This window comes from Salvia splendens, chromosome 20 (genome assembly GCF_004379255.2).
Source record: "Salvia splendens isolate huo1 chromosome 20, SspV2, whole genome shotgun sequence".
NCBI classification, from domain to species: domain Eukaryota; kingdom Viridiplantae; phylum Streptophyta; class Magnoliopsida; order Lamiales; family Lamiaceae; genus Salvia; species Salvia splendens.
This window is the reverse complement of record NC_056051.1, coordinates 24,892,886-24,909,967: the sequence shown is the minus strand read 5'-3', so window position 1 is coordinate 24,909,967 and position 17,082 is coordinate 24,892,886. Positions and strand designations below refer to the sequence as shown.

At 36.1% G+C, this 17,082-nt stretch overlaps 2 protein-coding genes across 2 annotated transcripts; one reads left to right on the top strand and one right to left on the bottom strand.

Moving 5' to 3' along the window:
• Positions 1-8,038: 8,038 nt before the first annotated feature.
• On the bottom strand, positions 8,039-8,632 carry LOC121782055. The gene has a single exon (XM_042179757.1). The coding sequence runs from the start codon at positions 8,586-8,588 to the stop codon at positions 8,160-8,162; it is 429 nt and encodes a 142-aa protein (XP_042035691.1). The 5' UTR covers positions 8,589-8,632; the 3' UTR covers positions 8,039-8,159.
• Positions 8,633-14,466: 5,834 nt separating this feature from the next.
• LOC121781727 (heavy metal-associated isoprenylated plant protein 37-like) lies at positions 14,467-15,201 on the top strand. The gene has a single exon (XM_042179423.1). The coding sequence runs from the start codon at positions 14,467-14,469 to the stop codon at positions 15,199-15,201; it is 735 nt and encodes a 244-aa protein (XP_042035357.1).
• Positions 15,202-17,082: the final 1,881 nt, after the last annotated feature.

Sequence of the window (17,082 nt, the reverse complement as noted above, 5' to 3'; positions counted from 1 at the left end):
TTTAAAATATTATTATGATGTCTCTAGTTTCAAAAATAAAATTATACTAATATGTCTAGAATATTTTATTAGGGTAAAGAATACGATTTTATCATGATGTCTCTAGTTTCAAAAAGAAAATTATAATATCTCTAAATAATTTACTAGGTTAAAGAATAAGGTTTTATTATGATGTCTCTAGTTTAAAAAAATTATAATATCTCTAAAATACTTTACTAGTCTAATAAATAATATAAGAATATATGGAAGTGTACAATATGTAAGGACAAATTCTCTCGTGCGTGCGTGCCCGCTCACTATGTATGTTGGTCGGAGTTTGATTCGAATACGGTTTGAGCTTTGTTCAAACTCATCCCATAGATAAAACAAGATTGTTATATGTGTAATTTTTAGTATATACATAAAAATTATTATTATTACGAAGAAAAGAGATTGCATTATGTGATTTGTTCTTCTATATGTATTAAAGTAAGTTACTCTTGATTATAGTTCTAATATGTATTATACCTACACTAAAGTGCTTTCATCAGGTCTCTAGGTCGTCTTGCTGGAGATCATGAAGCCTCGAATTTCTACTAGGCTTTTCACCTATTTTGATAAATTACTATTGGGGTGAGACAAAATGACCAAAATTTAAAAGTTGCGAGTTAAATAAGAGACCTTTGATCTCAGGTATTAATCATTGTATTCACCGTTGTACTCTCATACTAATAATTCTTACTTATATGTTAGGACTACCAAAGGAATTAATCTAAAAACGTGTTTAAAATGTGATAAACATGTAATTTCATCACTTCAACATACGATGGATACAATACTTTTCAAATGGTTGAAACTTCATTATTGGGGAAAAAAGTGAAGAAGGGCAACATTTATTAATTAGCAAAATGCTTTAAGATATTTGTAATAATGGAGTGCTCATTTCAGTTGGAAGAAGAAGGCAGAGTTCGGTAAGCTCGGCTTACCTAGCTGGAACTAGCCTGGAACTAGCCGAGAAGAAGAAGGCAGAAGAAGGAAGCTCGGCTTTGAGCTGGAACTAGCCGAGAAGGAAGAGTTCGGTTGTGAGCCGAGAAGGAAGAGTTCGGTTGTGAGCCGAGAAGGAGTTCGGTCTTGAGCCGAGGAAGGAGTTCGGTCTTGAGCCGAGGAAGGAGTTCGGTCTTGAACCGAGAAGGAAGAAGCAACCTAGCCGAACTAGCCGTTGGAGCAGCAGTTAGTTAGCTGAGATGTAGCGGTTATTCTTCTTGCTTTCTTGATTCTTCTTGTAGTTAGTTAGTAGCAGTTGCTACTTGATTGTAGAGCTTTAAATAGCTCACCGTGTATGTAGTTTAGAGTAGAGTTTAATCAATAAAGAGTTTTCCAGTTTCTCTCCAAGATTATCATCTTCAATACTCAAAGTGTGAGTGTGTGTGTTTCTGCATTGTGTGATCTCATACAACAGTGAGTGTGTGTGTGTGATCTTCTTGAGTGTGTGAAAGCCTTGTGTGCGTAAATCCCAACAAGTGGCGCCGTCTGTGGGAAGGGATATTGAAGCTGATTTGCAGAGGATCAAACGGTTTCAGAGATGGCAGCAAGGCTTGATGCAGAAAAGTTTACAGGCAAGAATGATTATAGCCTGTGGAAGATGAAGATGAAGGCGGTTTTGATTCAACAAGGCTTGGCCGCAGTTCTTGCAAAACCAGAGGAGAAAGGAAAGGCTCCAGTGCTTGATGATAAAGCTCAGGCAAAGATGGAGGAGATGCAGCTCAAGGCACATTCTGCAGTGATTCTGTGCCTTGGAGATAAGGTCTTGAGGGAAGTTCAAGAAGCCAAGACTGCGGTGGAGATCTTGGACAAGTTAGATGAAGTTTACTTGGCCAAATCCTTGGCTAACCGGCTGTATCTCATGAAGAGGCTGTATGCCTATAGTTTTTCTGGAGATAGGTCCATCATTGAGCAGCTAGAGGAGTTCAACAAGATCATTGATGACCTGGGATCTGTTGATGTCAAGATTTCAGATGAGGATAAGGCCATTCTCACATTGAATGCCTTGCCTAGCTCGTATGACCAGCTAAGTGATGCAATTATCTATGGAAGAGATAAACCTATCACCTATGCAGAAGTCTATTCAGCCTTGATGGCCAAAGAACTCCAGAAGACAGCCAACAGAGGCTCTGCAAGCTCCAATGTTCAAGCTGCAGAGGCCTTGAATGTGAAGAAGTTCAAGAAGCAGAACTTCAAGAAGAAGTTTGAGGGCTCTAAACCCTCAAGTTCTGATGCTCAGAAGGAAACCAGAGCTTGCTATTGGTGCAAGAAACCTGGACATTTGAAGAAAGATTGTCATGCATGGAAGAGAAAGATAGCCTCTGAGGGACACAACCAATCTGATTGTGTGGAGAGTGCTGATCCCCCGGCTCAACTCATGAATATTAGTGACAGTGGGGTCAGTCATAGGTGGATTATGGACTCAGGGTGCAGCTTCCATATGTGCCCAAATAGGAGCTGGTTTCATGACCTTCAAGAAGCAGCCGGCACTGTGGTGCTGGGTAATAATCACATTTGTCAGATCAGAGGAATAGGGAAGGTAAAGCTAAGCCTACAAGATGGCTCTATAAAGATCATAACTGGGGTGAGGTATATTCCAGAAGTGAAGAGGAATCTCATCTCATTGGGAATGCTGGAGCAGAAAGGGTTCACCATATTGATGAGTCAAGGAAAATTGTTTGTTAAATCTGGAGATGCAGTGATGATGGAGGCTGACAGAGAGCATATTCTCTATTATCTGAAGGCTAAGGCTGTTGATGGAGAAAGCAATGCAGTGTCAGATGATTCCATAATGCTATGGCACAAGAGATTGGGCCACCCAGCTGAAGGAAGCTTGAAAGAACTCATCAAGAAGGGTCTGATCTCTGGAGATTTCAACAAGATGAACCCCTGTGAGCAGTGTATACTTGGAAAGGCTAAGAAGGCACCCTATCCTACAGGTATTCACTCTTCTACAGCCCCTTTAGACTACATACATAGTGATCTTTGGGGGCCTTCACCGGTGTGTTCAATTGGTGGAGGAAAGTATTATCTAGCTATCATTGATGACTATACAAGGAAGTTGTGGGTATATATTCTTAAAGAAAAATCTGAAACACTCACAAAGTTCAAGATATGGTGTAAGGAGGTTGAGCTAGAGAAGGGTAGAAGTGTTAAATGCTTAAGAACAGACAATGACCTAGAGTTCTTGTCTGCGGAGTTTGATCTGTTTTGTAAAGAGAAGGGTATGAAGAGGCATAGGACTGTTCCTGATAATCCTCAGCAAAATGGTGTTGTGGAGAGGATGAATAGGACAATCCTAGAGAGGGTGAGGTGCCTACTTCTTGGTTCTGGTTTGAGCAGCAGGTTCTGGGGTGAGGCTGTGTATACAGCAGCCTATCTCATCAATAAATGCCCATCTACTGCCCTGAAATCTGAAACTCCTGATTACATATGGTATGGAGCTCATAGTGACTACTCAAAGTACAAGGTGTTTGGGTGTGTGGCCTATGCTCATGCTAGGCAAAGCAAGCTTGAAGCTAGGGCTCTGAAATGTATTATGTTGGGGTATCAGAGGGGTGTTAAGGGGTATAGGCTCTGGTGTATTGAGCCCGGTAAGCAGAAGGTCTTGGTGAGTAGGGATGTGGTGTTCTTGGAGGATCAGATGCCATACCTGAAAGATAAGCTGGACTCCAGTGAAGATGAGGGTGATTTCTTCAAGGTGGAGCCTGTGGGGGTTGACCTAGGAGCAGGTGGAGTTATTGACTCAGGGAGTGAGTCTGATTCAGATAAAGAAGAGGCTCCAACTCAGGGCAACCAGGCTGGTGAGTCTATATCAGACTCTATCAGAGACTATCAGCTTGCAAGGGACAGAGTTAGAAGAGAAACAAGGCCACCAACAAAGTTCTCTGATGTTGTGTATTATGCTCTGTGTGCAGCTGAAAGTATTGATGGCGCAGATCCACTCACATATAAAGAAGCTATGCAGAGTAAAGATAGAGAAAGATGGATTGAAGCCATGAATGAGGAAATAGAGTCTTTACTCAAGAACAAAACATGGATTTTGGTGGACAAATCCAAGCTGAGTACAGATGGTAAGGAAAGGAGGCTGGTAAGCTGTAAGTGGTTGTTTAAAAGAAAGATTGAGACCACTGATAAGGATAGAGTCAGGTTCAAGGCAAGGCTGGTGGCTAGAGGCTTTACACAGCAGGAGGGAATCGATTTCAATAAAGTGTTTGCACCTGTTGTGAAGCACACTTCAATTAGGATCCTATTGGCTGTGGTGAATCAGCTTGACTGGGAGCTACAACAGCTTGATGTGAAGACAGCCTTCCTAAATGGAGATCTAGAGGAAACTATCTTCATGGAACAGCCAGAGGGCTATGTGAAGATTGGAGAAGAAGGCAAGGTGTGCCTGTTACAGAAAAGTCTTTATGGACTTAAGCAAAGTCCTAGACAGTGGAATAAGAAGTTTGATGCACAGATGAAGAAGATTGGCTTCTCCAAGTCAGAATATGATGATTGCATTTACATCAAGAAGGCAGGCAAGACTCCCATTGCCTACCTATTACTCTATGTGGATGATATGCTACTTGCAGGGCCTTCTATGACAGAAATTCAGAAAGTTAAACAAGATCTGAAGTCAAGCTTTGAAATGAAGGATCTAGGAGAGTCAAGGAAGATCCTAGGCATACATATTCAGAGAGATAGAGGCTGCAAGAAGCTGTGGATGCTGCAAACTGACTATATTGAGAAAGTTTTGCAGAGATTCAAAATGGAAAATGCAAAAGCTGCATCAACTCCTCTGTCCCAGAGTTTTAAGCTTTCAAAGGAGCAAGCCCCTAAAACTAAGCAAGAGGCTGATGAGATGGAGGCTATCCCTTATGCTAGTGTGGTTGGAAGTGTTATGTATACTATGATTTGTACAAGACCAGATCTTGCTCATGCTATCTCAGTGACTAGCAGATACATGGCAGACCCGGGGAAGGAGCATTGGAATGCTCTTAAGTGGATATTGAGGTACATGAAGTCAACTAAGGACTGGAGGATTGTCTTCAATGGCTGGGAAGGTGAATCTGAGGAGGTTGTGCAGGGCTATTGTGATGCAGACTATGCTGCAAACCTGGACAACAGGAAGTCCCAAACAGGTTATCTTTTCACCATGTTTGGAACTGTAATCAGCTGGAAATCAGGGTTGCAAAGTGTTGTTGCTCTCTCAACAACAGAATCAGAGTATATAGCTCTCACTGCAGCTGTACAGGAGAGCTTTTGGATTCAGGGAGTGATTTCTGACTTTGGTTTTGACCAAAAGACAATGGTGATTCATTGTGACAGCAGCTCAGCTATGTGCTTGGCTAAACATCCGGGTTTTCATGAAAGGAGCAAGCACATAGACATAAAGTTGCATTTCATTAGAGATGAGATTGAAAAGGGGAGAGTGAAGGTGATTAAGATTAACACCTTGCACAATCCGGCTGACATGCTAACAAAGTCTCTAGGTAGAGACAAGTTTGATCATTACAAGAAATTGATCAATGTTTGTGCAAGAACTGAGATGAGCCCTCAGGTGGAGAATTGTAATAATGGAGTGCTCATTTCAGTTGGAAGAAGAAGGCAGAGTTCGGTAAGCTCGGCTTACCGAGCTGGAACTAGCCTGGAACTAGCCGAGAAGAAGAAGGCAGAAGAAGGAAGCTCGGCTTTGAGCTGGAACTAGCCGAGAAGGAAGAGTTCGGTTGTGAGCCGAGAAGGAAGAGTTCGGTTGTGAGCCGAGAAGGAGTTCGGTCTTGAGCCGAGGAAGGAGTTCGGTCTTGAGCCGAGGAAGGAGTTCGGTCTTGAACCGAGAAGGAAGAAGCAACCTAGCCGAACTAGCCGTTGGAGCAGCAGTTAGTTAGCTGAGATGTAGCGGTTATTCTTCTTGCTTTCTTGATTCTTCTTGTAGTTAGTTAGTAGCAGTTGCTACTTGATTGTAGAGCTTTAAATAGCTCACCGTGTATGTAGTTTAGAGTAGAGTTTAATCAATAAAGAGTTTTCCAGTTTCTCTCCAAGATTATCATCTTCAATACTCAAAGTGTGAGTGTGTGTGTTTCTGCATTGTGTGATCTCATACAACAGTGAGTGTGTGTGTGTGATCTTCTTGAGTGTGTGAAAGCCTTGTGTGCGTAAATCCCAACAATATTCAATATACTAATAAGTGGATTGACATCCGAATTTTGGAGTTGAATGAGAACCATCCAATAAGCAACTAAAAAACATGATTTGATACTTTGATGTGCCACTTGTGTTTCCTTATTCTAACTTGGTTTTATGGCTCGTATTAATTCTAACTTATGCAATTTGTGGGGTGTTTGTTAAAAGGGGTCCCAAAAAAATACACTCTACATATATTCTGTAATTTAATTATAAAGTTTATACGACGTATTTTTAATTATTTGATCGATAGAGGAATATTTCGCCTCATATCACCGACATTCGCGTATAAATGCGTGTGATTTACCAAGAAAAGGATAGGATCATTGTTTTTTTATTGTACCTCAAATTTTAGAAATCAACCCATTATTTCAGTTGATTTTTTTTTTCAAAAATCAGCCCATTGCTTAGGAGTTTGACAAAAATCTACTCCAAAAATCTGAATACTCCCTCCTCACATCACATGTGAGGTCAATTTACCAAAAATAGAGGCAAACATTTTATTGCAATGTATGAAATATTTAATTATTTATATTCTTCTATAAATTTTTATTAGTATGAAAATGAACATGAAAAAGATGGCCAATTTGACTAGTGCAGTTTGACCAAGATGCTAATGAGGCGAAACCCACGTGTGCCAAATCTAATTCCAACTGCTTTTGTTCTAATCTTTCATAACTTGGACTTTCAATAGCAAACGTCAATTTTGAAGTCCAAACAATTCATTTTTCAACCTAGATTGTTTAGCAACTTTATAGAGCAATTTATTATTATTATTATTTTTTATTTTTTAATACTACATCATTGAGTACTTTATCTATAACCCCCCTAGCTCCCCAATAAGTGGTGACTCTGATCAAAGAAATTTAAATGTGTATCAATTTGAAGTTTTTTATACAGGAATTTTTATTAGGTAATGCTATTTTTACTGTAGTATTTTTTAAATAATATTTGTGTTTTAAGCTTAATTATAAGACAACATATAAAATTAAATAAAGATGAAAGAGGCCATATGATTTGGGCTCAGTTCAAGCACATTATGTATTGATTTATTGTTTGAAGGCCTGAAATGCTATCCAGCCCAAATCAGCCCAAATCAGCCCATTAGATTCTAACAGGGTCATTTTCAACCCAACTTAGTGTGGGCTACAATAATTCCAAATGTATAAAATAAATCACTCCTAAGCCCAGCCTACTCATCCATGGGCCTGGGTCTAAAATTGTCCAGCTCAAGGTGGTTTGGCAGATTGAGCTGATCCAATCTATTTGACAACTCTTTTACCTATATTTTCTTTTTTTTAGAAACTAAAACACTCAATTTTCAAGTTTAAAATCTTTTCAATTATGACCGATCCTTGATATATTAATATTAAGTAATTTATTTCATATGTTGCTTGTCCACATGATTTGGTATTCTTTGTAAACTTGCAATGTCCTTAGACATAACATAGCCTTGCTTTCAAGCTTTCCCTTGCAATCAAAACCTCAAATAATTAAATTTCACAATAATAATTATTCCTTCATAACTAAGCATCTCAACATCAAATTATTTATTGTACATATCTCAAGCCCATTCACACTCTCCATGCATCTTTACTCATAGTTCGGCTTAGACAAGAAACATACTCCCTCCGTTCCTTGTTAATAGAGACATTTTTTCGGTACGGAGTTTAAGAATAACGTGTTAAATGAATGGTGAAAAAGTAAGAGAGAATAAAGTTAGAGAGATGAAGAGAGAATAAAGTAAAAGTGAGAATTACTTTTTGTCAAAAATAGAAATGACTCAATTAACTTGGAACTTCACGAAATAGAGAAATGACTTTATTAACATGAAATGGGGGAGTAGTATCAAATAAAGAATATATTTTATTCATTTAATTTTAGAATAAAGATAATGGTTTTGCACATCTATACAATGATTGGTCATAAAATAAAATAAAAATTCAAGAATTGTCACAAAATTGTGACTAAATTTAACCCAAACGAATCCCGCACAAAACAGCCACCAAATTGTACATCACCACAGCCACAGAAGTTGGCACACTCAAAGCGAGAAATACAAGCACCCCAAGCGCAATACCGGGCCTCGTGTCCATCAACCAAGCCTGCAGTCGGCCCACCACGTCGCAGACGATCGCATCATACCCCACGTACACCCGCCTCTCCCACTCCATCCATTCCCTCGGCAGCTCGCAATCGGCCTCGTTCATCTTCATCTCGTGGATCCTTTTCCGCAACACGATCATGTTCTCGTCCACCCCTCTCCCGTGGCCCCGGGCTTCCCTCCTCGTCGCACGGACCATTAGTCCTCTAGGCCTTTTAATCGAGTTTGAACTGAGGTTCAAGCTCGATATGGTCTTGGAGAACAGATCGAATGTTTGGAGGAATGAAGTTGACGACATGTTTAAATTGTAGCGTGGAATTTGATTTTGATGGAATTTATTGATTGATTGAATGATTTGTGCAAAGTGTGGGTATAATTTGTGCAAAGTGTGGGTGTATTTATAGTTTGAGTTTGCATAATGATTAAGGAAATAGTCGTTTGATGGGCATGTGACAAGAATTATAATAATATAAATGAATATCTTAAGTGAAAACGTGTGTTGCTGTTTCTGACAACGAGCCGACTCTGGCAGAAACAAAACGCGTTTTTGCAAAGATTGATTCTGCGCTTTTACGTGAAATGCCGGAAAGAATCTAGCAATCTGAGTAATAATTTATCATTTGTTAGTTAGTTTTATTGATTTTGAGGAATAAAAGTCAAATTGTTGCTTGACATAGTCATTATTTTCCACTTAAAAAAACATTGAGAAAATAATTATTATAATCAACAATATTAATATTATTTTACCGAATTGGTACAATGAATCTGCACTATAATCCATCTAATTTCCTAATTAGATCGATCATCGAAGGTTCATAATACTAATGCAGATGCAGAAAAAATATTGATAGAAGTTCCTAATGAACCTATTTACCTAAATTCATATATACACATTAAATTAGCATTAATATCATTTGTTTAACATTTTCTTCTTTCTTTTATTCATACCAATTCTTAAAGGAAAAGTTCTTTATTTAATTTTCTCATTCTTTATGGAACTCTGTCTTTCTTAATTAATTTTTCAACCTCCAGCAATTTATTTTATAATAACATTAATTTAGTAAATTCTGAATATCAGTTTCAACGATAAATTCATCAATAGAATAAGATAAAGAGGTTGATGATGGGTACGTAAGATTAATCCAATTATTAACACTCCTACTTTTCATTTGACTTTAAAAAAATATATTGTTATATATTCATGTAAATATTAGTAATTGCTATCATATTTTTAAAACACTAGAAAGTGTATTGTATGAACGTCAAATTTATAATGAATAGAGAATCAATATTACTTTATTAATACATGATCCCAGCTTATGTTATTGTGCTTGATAATTCTAGCTAGTCTATATTAGATTATTAGTATAATTTTCCGTACGGTTTATCTAATTTTGTTAATTAATTTGTTCTTTGCATGTAATTCAGTTTTGTGGAAGTTCGAGACGGTTTGGGTATTGAATTTTAATACTATTTGACTAAATTTATTTTGGTCGGCAAATTGTTTAATTGTTTGGATCTTGCCTGCATCTAGATTCTAGCTTCCAACTGCTACCAAATCATACATCATTTAATATAAATGTTTATATAATCAAATAATTTATAAAAAAAGGCTGAAGTATTTTAGTAAATAAATAGACGGTGCAATTAAATATAAATGGAATATGTGCTTTATTACATGTCACAACAGAGATGGTGACTCGTTATCTGAATCTTTGAAAATTTCTCACCTCTTTTTATTCCCTTTTTATAATAATATTCAGATATAAGCTGACAAAAATTGTCCTCTTAAAAATAATAGTTAGTAGATAATTATACTACACTATTTTTGGGTGACAAGTTGTATCTTTTTGCTATACAAAATTATTCATAATGTCAACGCTACTAGATGTATAGTAAAACAAGTTGACAATTATTCACTAAATGGACCAAATTAAATGAACACTATTAATTAATTGTTTCATGCAATGTTTCTTTGTGTTGACATTCAATGAACTAATAAAAAAATCAATATTACTAGTATTGAATTAAGGTGGGGTATGTGTTGATAGATTTTAGGAACATGAGAGCGAAAGGAGAATCTACCCATAACTACTTGATAAAAATGAATATTTATTCAAATTAAAATAATGGAATAGCTAATAAATGTCCATTTAATCTACCATTTTGTACGAAATAGTTTCAAAACTTTAATTGAACATTTCACTAACTTAAATTGAATGTTTGAATAGATCATACTAATATTAATTTACATTAAAATGCTAAGTAAATAGGACAATACAATAGCCAAAGATGTTGATGAACTAATCAACAAAACAGCAATCACTCCCAAAACTAAACTAGGTCTATTATTCATCATTAACATTTGAACAATCCCTACAAAATCATACACATCGGTTTCATAATTCTCATACCATTCCTTCCCTCTCTCCAAATGATTCTCTCCTTCCTTCATCTCCATTTCTTGAATCCTCATCTTCAAAACAATCATATTTTCATCCACGAGTCTGTAGTCTCGTCGATTCTGCCTCTTACCATCGTTTCCCATTGCACGAACCGAAGTTGAAGCTCTCCCCCGTCCATTTCCAAGCCCTTTTGGAAAGGTCCAAATAGAACGTGGGGGCGGTGAGATTTGAACCCGAAATAAAGTTGATACAACTAAAGTTATCTGATTTAACATTCTTGATTTTTTTTTCTCAAGATTGCTATATTTCCAACTGAAATATATTGTGATAGTATAAAGTTAATTATTGATGAAATTTAGTGTGGTGGTGGAGCTTGTTTATATAGTAGAAGCAATCTTGGATAGGAAGAAAGAGGATAGGATAAAACGTGTGATTGTGATGGGATTGAAGAGGAAAGTTTGATGTAATAAACAAGTATTTTCTTGGAAAATATAATCAGAGCAATGAATGAAGGTGGATGGATAGGCGGCCGTCCAAGAATTTATATTGGCACATGCTATATTGAATTATTCTTATTTTTCCACTTTGATGTTTTATTTATATATGTTAAATTATAAAGAGATTAAAAGTTTGGAAACTGGGAAAAATAATCAAAGAAATAATTTAAAAGCGATTCATATTGCATTAGTACAATTTTGAATTAGTAAGATGTTAAATACTTTTATTGAACTAGTACAATTATTCACACTACTTTTGCAATAAAAAAATCTCGTATTTTATTTAGATTTCAAACTTCTAAAATATAGAACGATAAAGAGTGCTCAATATTATTATTTTTTATTTTTAGGACATGACTTATTTTATGTATACCAATATATTACAAATGCATTTTCCATGTTTATACAAAAACACTTTTTTAATCATGAGGTCTCAGTAATAGTACTATATATTATCTGGATTATATCCATCAATATTGATCAATTAATTTCTTATAATCATAATTTGTCAAACGTGTTATAAATTTCGTCGACATAAAAGGAAATATATATTTAAATATTTTAGTTGCAAAGTAGCAAAAAACATGATATAAAATAATAAAATGTTCTAGTTGCAGAGTAGAAAAAGTGAACAAGTCCAAAAGAAACAAAAAAATAATTTAATAAAAGGATTTGTCATTGTAATTAAGATTAGCAGTACAGTATTTTAATGAGAATAATAGTATTAATTTGTCGCTGATTATGCCCTAATTTTGACTTTCTAACTCTTAATTTCCCAAACATCAAATTTCTGATTTAATTGAGCTGAACTAACAAAGATTTCTGCAAATTTCTTCAACAAATCTGCAGTAAAGGCATTTCGTTTCGGAAGTTTGAAGAGGTAATTTCATATACTCCTGTTTCTATACGATCATCAATATCCATTACTGTAAATCGGCATTACTGTAGTTGATGAAATTTCTTCGCATTAGCATCCCATTGAGCTGATGTCCCGTTATAATTGCAATTTGCAAAAACAATCACTTATTTTGGTTGATTTAGACTGAATACCAACATCTATGCCGTTCTTGAGCACTAAATTATGTTGATTTACTGCATAATAAAAATTTTCCTTTAAGCAGTCAAGGTGCTTGCGAAAAGTCCTACGTTTGCTAAGGAAAGAAGGCACCTGCAATTTGAGGCCGATATGAACAAAACTTTTTATCATGTTGAGATATCATTTTTAAGTGCAAATTTTATGCCAATAAGCTTTAATCAGTGAGTGAGCTAACTGAATCAATGTTCTGAGTTTTTATTTTTTTTATGTTAAAATTGTTAATTTAGAGTTGGGTTCTGAGTTATTTAAATTTGTGACTTTTTGTTATCAATATTGTGGATTTTATTTAGCTGATTAATGTGGTTTATTGTCAGCTATAACCGGTCGAATGCGTGCAGAAGAAGCCGATGCGGATGAGATCATTGAGATGGCAAGTAAAGCCACTCTTGAAGAGCAACAAAGGCAAATTCAAGAAAATAGTCACGAAAAAATAAGTACTTTCTGAACGTATATGGATGACATTCTTCGTCCTGATCCAAAGATGGTGAACGCTACTAACTTGTCATCAGAAGCAAAACTGCCCCTCGGCGTAGTGGCCTAAGTCTTGCTGTTTGCAAGACCACACCGGTGGTGGATCATAATCCCTGTGATTAAAATTCTTAACGATCGTCAAGTAGCGTTGGTGTCATTCATATCCATTTGCATTTTAGTGTTTTGGTCTCGAATTATTTTGTCATGTAAACCTCCCAAATTTGATGATTGCGGTACTCAGGCATGGCTGTGCCAGAGACAAGATGATCAAGCATTGCGAGGTTTCAAGCCATCTCAAATTCAACACTAGGATGCTGGCCATGGCTTGTTTCTGGATGGCGAAGCCGTAATAGCTATTTACCTTGGCAACACATACTCACCGGCATATTACCAATACATTCCCGGATACCACAGAGTTGATTTAGAGAACCCTTGTTTGATCAAGAGATATGATGGAACAGTGATAAATGCGCAGCCCGGTGGTGAAGCTCGTGAAATGTGGGACGGATCAAGTGCTCCACGGTCCGAGCTGTTGAATGCTGAAGGCGATGTAAATGGCTCTGATCGGATGTGGAAGCTGCTTCGTAAACCATTAGATGGCTCGAAAGTTGGGGGTGGTAATTAAAGGAGTGGTTCTTGAAAGGAAACATCCGATCTCTTTCTTCATCTCGCAACCTTCCATCGAAGGATTTTCTCCCTAATGTAATGGTGAGAATCTGAGCAGAATATGAGCAGCTACATCCCGGAAGATGGAGCTAAGCTTGGCTAGTTGATTTGATCTCTGGTGTAGTAATTCACAGAATCACCATGAAACTTCTCTATGCAAAGATCAAGATAAATTATAGTGGTGGAAATTACCAAAAACTTGGGGGTTGTAAAGAATAAATTTTGTAATATCTGGATTTCCTTATGCTTTCATTTGCATTCTTTTTTTAAAATATACCTATCTACTCCATATGCTATTGACATTCTCATTCAATCTCAGTTCAAAGGGGTTGGGCTGGTCCTCAATTCTTTTGGGCCGCAATTCCACTGACTAGATCCGGCCCAAAATATACTTACTTACATGGACTAATAGCCTCACATCGAAATTGGATCATGTATCACTTTTGACAACTTTACTTTGAGTGATAGTAATATATTATGGAGTAATAAAATATACTCTTATTTAACTTTTTAAAAAGGTCAATTGTCACTAAATATAATTATTTCAAATATTTCCTATCAATTTTATGTGTGGTGAAAAATACATAAATTTTCGTGTATAGTCAATTTTTCACAATCAAATATTTTGGCAAAACTAAGTTCTATGTAGTGTATCCGTGTGTTCAGTGAAAATTTAAATTGACAGTGATGACATAACAAAATTAGTATTCAGAGCATCCCCATCCGTGCTCTTGCCAACGAGCACGGATGTGGGCCCGGACCCACTTTTACTCTTTGTTCTTAGGTAAGAGCACAACACTCACAATCAAATATTTTGGCAAAACTAAGTTCTATATGGGCAAACATTCGATTACTTAAATGACATTGTTTAATACTACTACTGCAGTTACGTCTTTAATTTGTACACATGTACGCGCGCATTATGTTAATAAATTTAGACACGAAACATTTTATCCCATTTCAGGTGTGTATCAAGTAAAGATAGATGCAGAGCAACAGAAGGTTACTGTCTCCGGAAACGTCGATTCGGCAACTCTGGTGATGAAACTGGTGAAAGCCGGCAAACACGCCGAGCTCTGCTCCCCAAAATCCAACCGAAACCAGAAACAGATCAAACCCAAAGAAGACAACAACACCCCCAAATCCAAGAAACCGCACGTCCCCAAAAACAAACACAGCAACAACGATGATCAACAGCAGCAGGAAGAAGACGAGATGCAGCTGATCAGAGACAAGATCAACCACCTCTCCCTCCTCAAGCAGCAGGCCGACGCCGCCGCAGCCAAGCGCAGCAATGCCGCCAATTCCAGTGCTAAGAAAATGAACAACGTCGTTGCCGGTGGTAGTGCTAATGGTAAGAAGGGGAATCAGACTCCTAACACGAGCACAAACACGAGCGCGAACATGTCTGGGAATGAGTTAAGCACGATGATGAATTTTGCGGGTTTTCATGGAAACGGAAGTGGGAATAATGGGATGTATGGGGCTCAGCGGCCGAGTAATTTTAATTACTCGGCCGCGCCTGGAGGGGAGTATCCTTATCATGTACCGGCCTCGGGGTTTGTGAACTTGCAAGGCCGGTATGGGGGTTTCCAGCACCAACACCAGCACCAGCAGCAACAGATGTTGTATAATCAGAGCTTGTTTGTGCCTCCAAGCACCGGTTATTACTATAACTATGGGCAGGAGGCGTATGGCGGCGGCGATTATGGTGGTGGTGGTGGTGGTGATCGTGTGTTTGGTGATGGGAATGAAGGGGGCTGTAGGGTTATGTAGTTTTGGACTATTCTTGGATTTAGTTTTTTTTTTATATATAAAATTCGAGTTTATATGTTTGTTGTAGTGTGGACTATTTCTTGATTTGATATTCTTGTATGTTTTGAGTTTTGTTGAACTATTTGGTTTTTGATGTTATGATGGAAATGATAGTTGTTAAAAGTAGAATCTACTGCTCGGTTGTGTGCATTTCGTGTTGTGTTTAGGGGTAATCGATGAGTGTGGTTGAGTTGTATGAGACTGATTCGTTGTTAATTAGAAGATTAGAGTTGTCATTTTAGATATAGATTGGGCATTTTAGATGTATTTGGGCTTTGCAAATTGCAAGGTGTGGAAATGGAGAAGACTTGTCATATTTGATGGGCTTTTTAGTTGATTTTGGGGTTTGTTGGGCTTGGCGTCAAGGCCTTCTTCAAGAATATAGATATGATGTTTCGGCCCAATATATGGATCCACTACTTAAAAATGTACCAGCAAAAGCTTTACTAAAATTACTAGATACGGAGTAGTACAAAGTTATACTTTATTCATGTGACAATCAATTACGAATTTATTCTATAATCTAAATCTATTTTCAATTCCTTAAAACATCTATATATATAGGTTCCGTTCCGTTCAGTATCATGAAATTGAGACAATCGCATTGGTATTAGAGTCTCTGATTCCAAATCAGGAGAAAAAATTCCCTAGTCAAGAAATACCAATGTGGCAATCCTATTTGGTATGACACACTAATAAATTTTTGACACGCACTACATATTTACACATAAAATACCAATGTAGAAAGTTTCTGCATATTCCATATATAATACACGCACTACATATTTACACATAAAATAAGTATTCAATTATCGTTTCATACATGCAATGATAAAATTGATTCATATAGTGTTCATAGAATTAATGTACACTAATCAAAATTAAATTAATGTCAGTACTGTTACTTGTATTATTTTATTTTATTGGAACTATTGCTAATATTCAATGTGCAAGTAATACTATTAAAACTATTTAGAGCTGTATATTTTACAAACATAAAATATATATTATTGTTTGGAGGAGAGTTTATACACATAATATATATTTTATTGTTGTTTGGAAGAAAGTTTTTTTATACCTTTTAATTAAAGAGGGAACATCATTTTTGGTCCACGAACTTTACTAAAGTATCATTTTAGGTCCGTGAACTTTGAAAATATCATCTAAGGTCCACCAACTATGAGTTAATATCATTTGAAGTACTTTTTACTATTTCCAAGTTTTTTTGGACGAAAATACCTTCAATACCTTAAAGGGTGTATATTTGTAATAAATTTATCATATACTCATATTTTTTATAAATATCTTTACAATATATTTTGACAAATTTTCTAAATATAATTTGACCTTCAATATTATCATTTAATTTTGTGACATGCAAGAAAAGATCTTTATTCAATTTTTTATTATTAAAGAAAAGTTCTTTATTCAATTTTAAAAAAAATAATATAAAAAATTGAAGAAGCAATTTTACTTGCATGTCACAAAATTAAGTGATAATATTTAAGGTCAAATTATATTAAGAAAATTAGTCAAAAATATATTGTAAAGATATTTATAAAAAAAATATGAGTATATGATAAATTTATTAAAAATATATACACTTTAAGGTATTGAGGGTATTTTTGTCCAAAAAAACTTGGAAATAGTAAAAAGTACTTCAAATGATATTAATCTATAGTTGGTGGACCTCAAATGATATTTTCAAAGTTCACAGACCTAAAATGATACTTTGGCAAAGTTCGTGGACCAAAAAAGATGTTCCATCTTAATTAAAATTATTACTTGTTTTATTTTATTTATGTTTTTTGATTGGGGATCACGATAACTTATATTATAGTA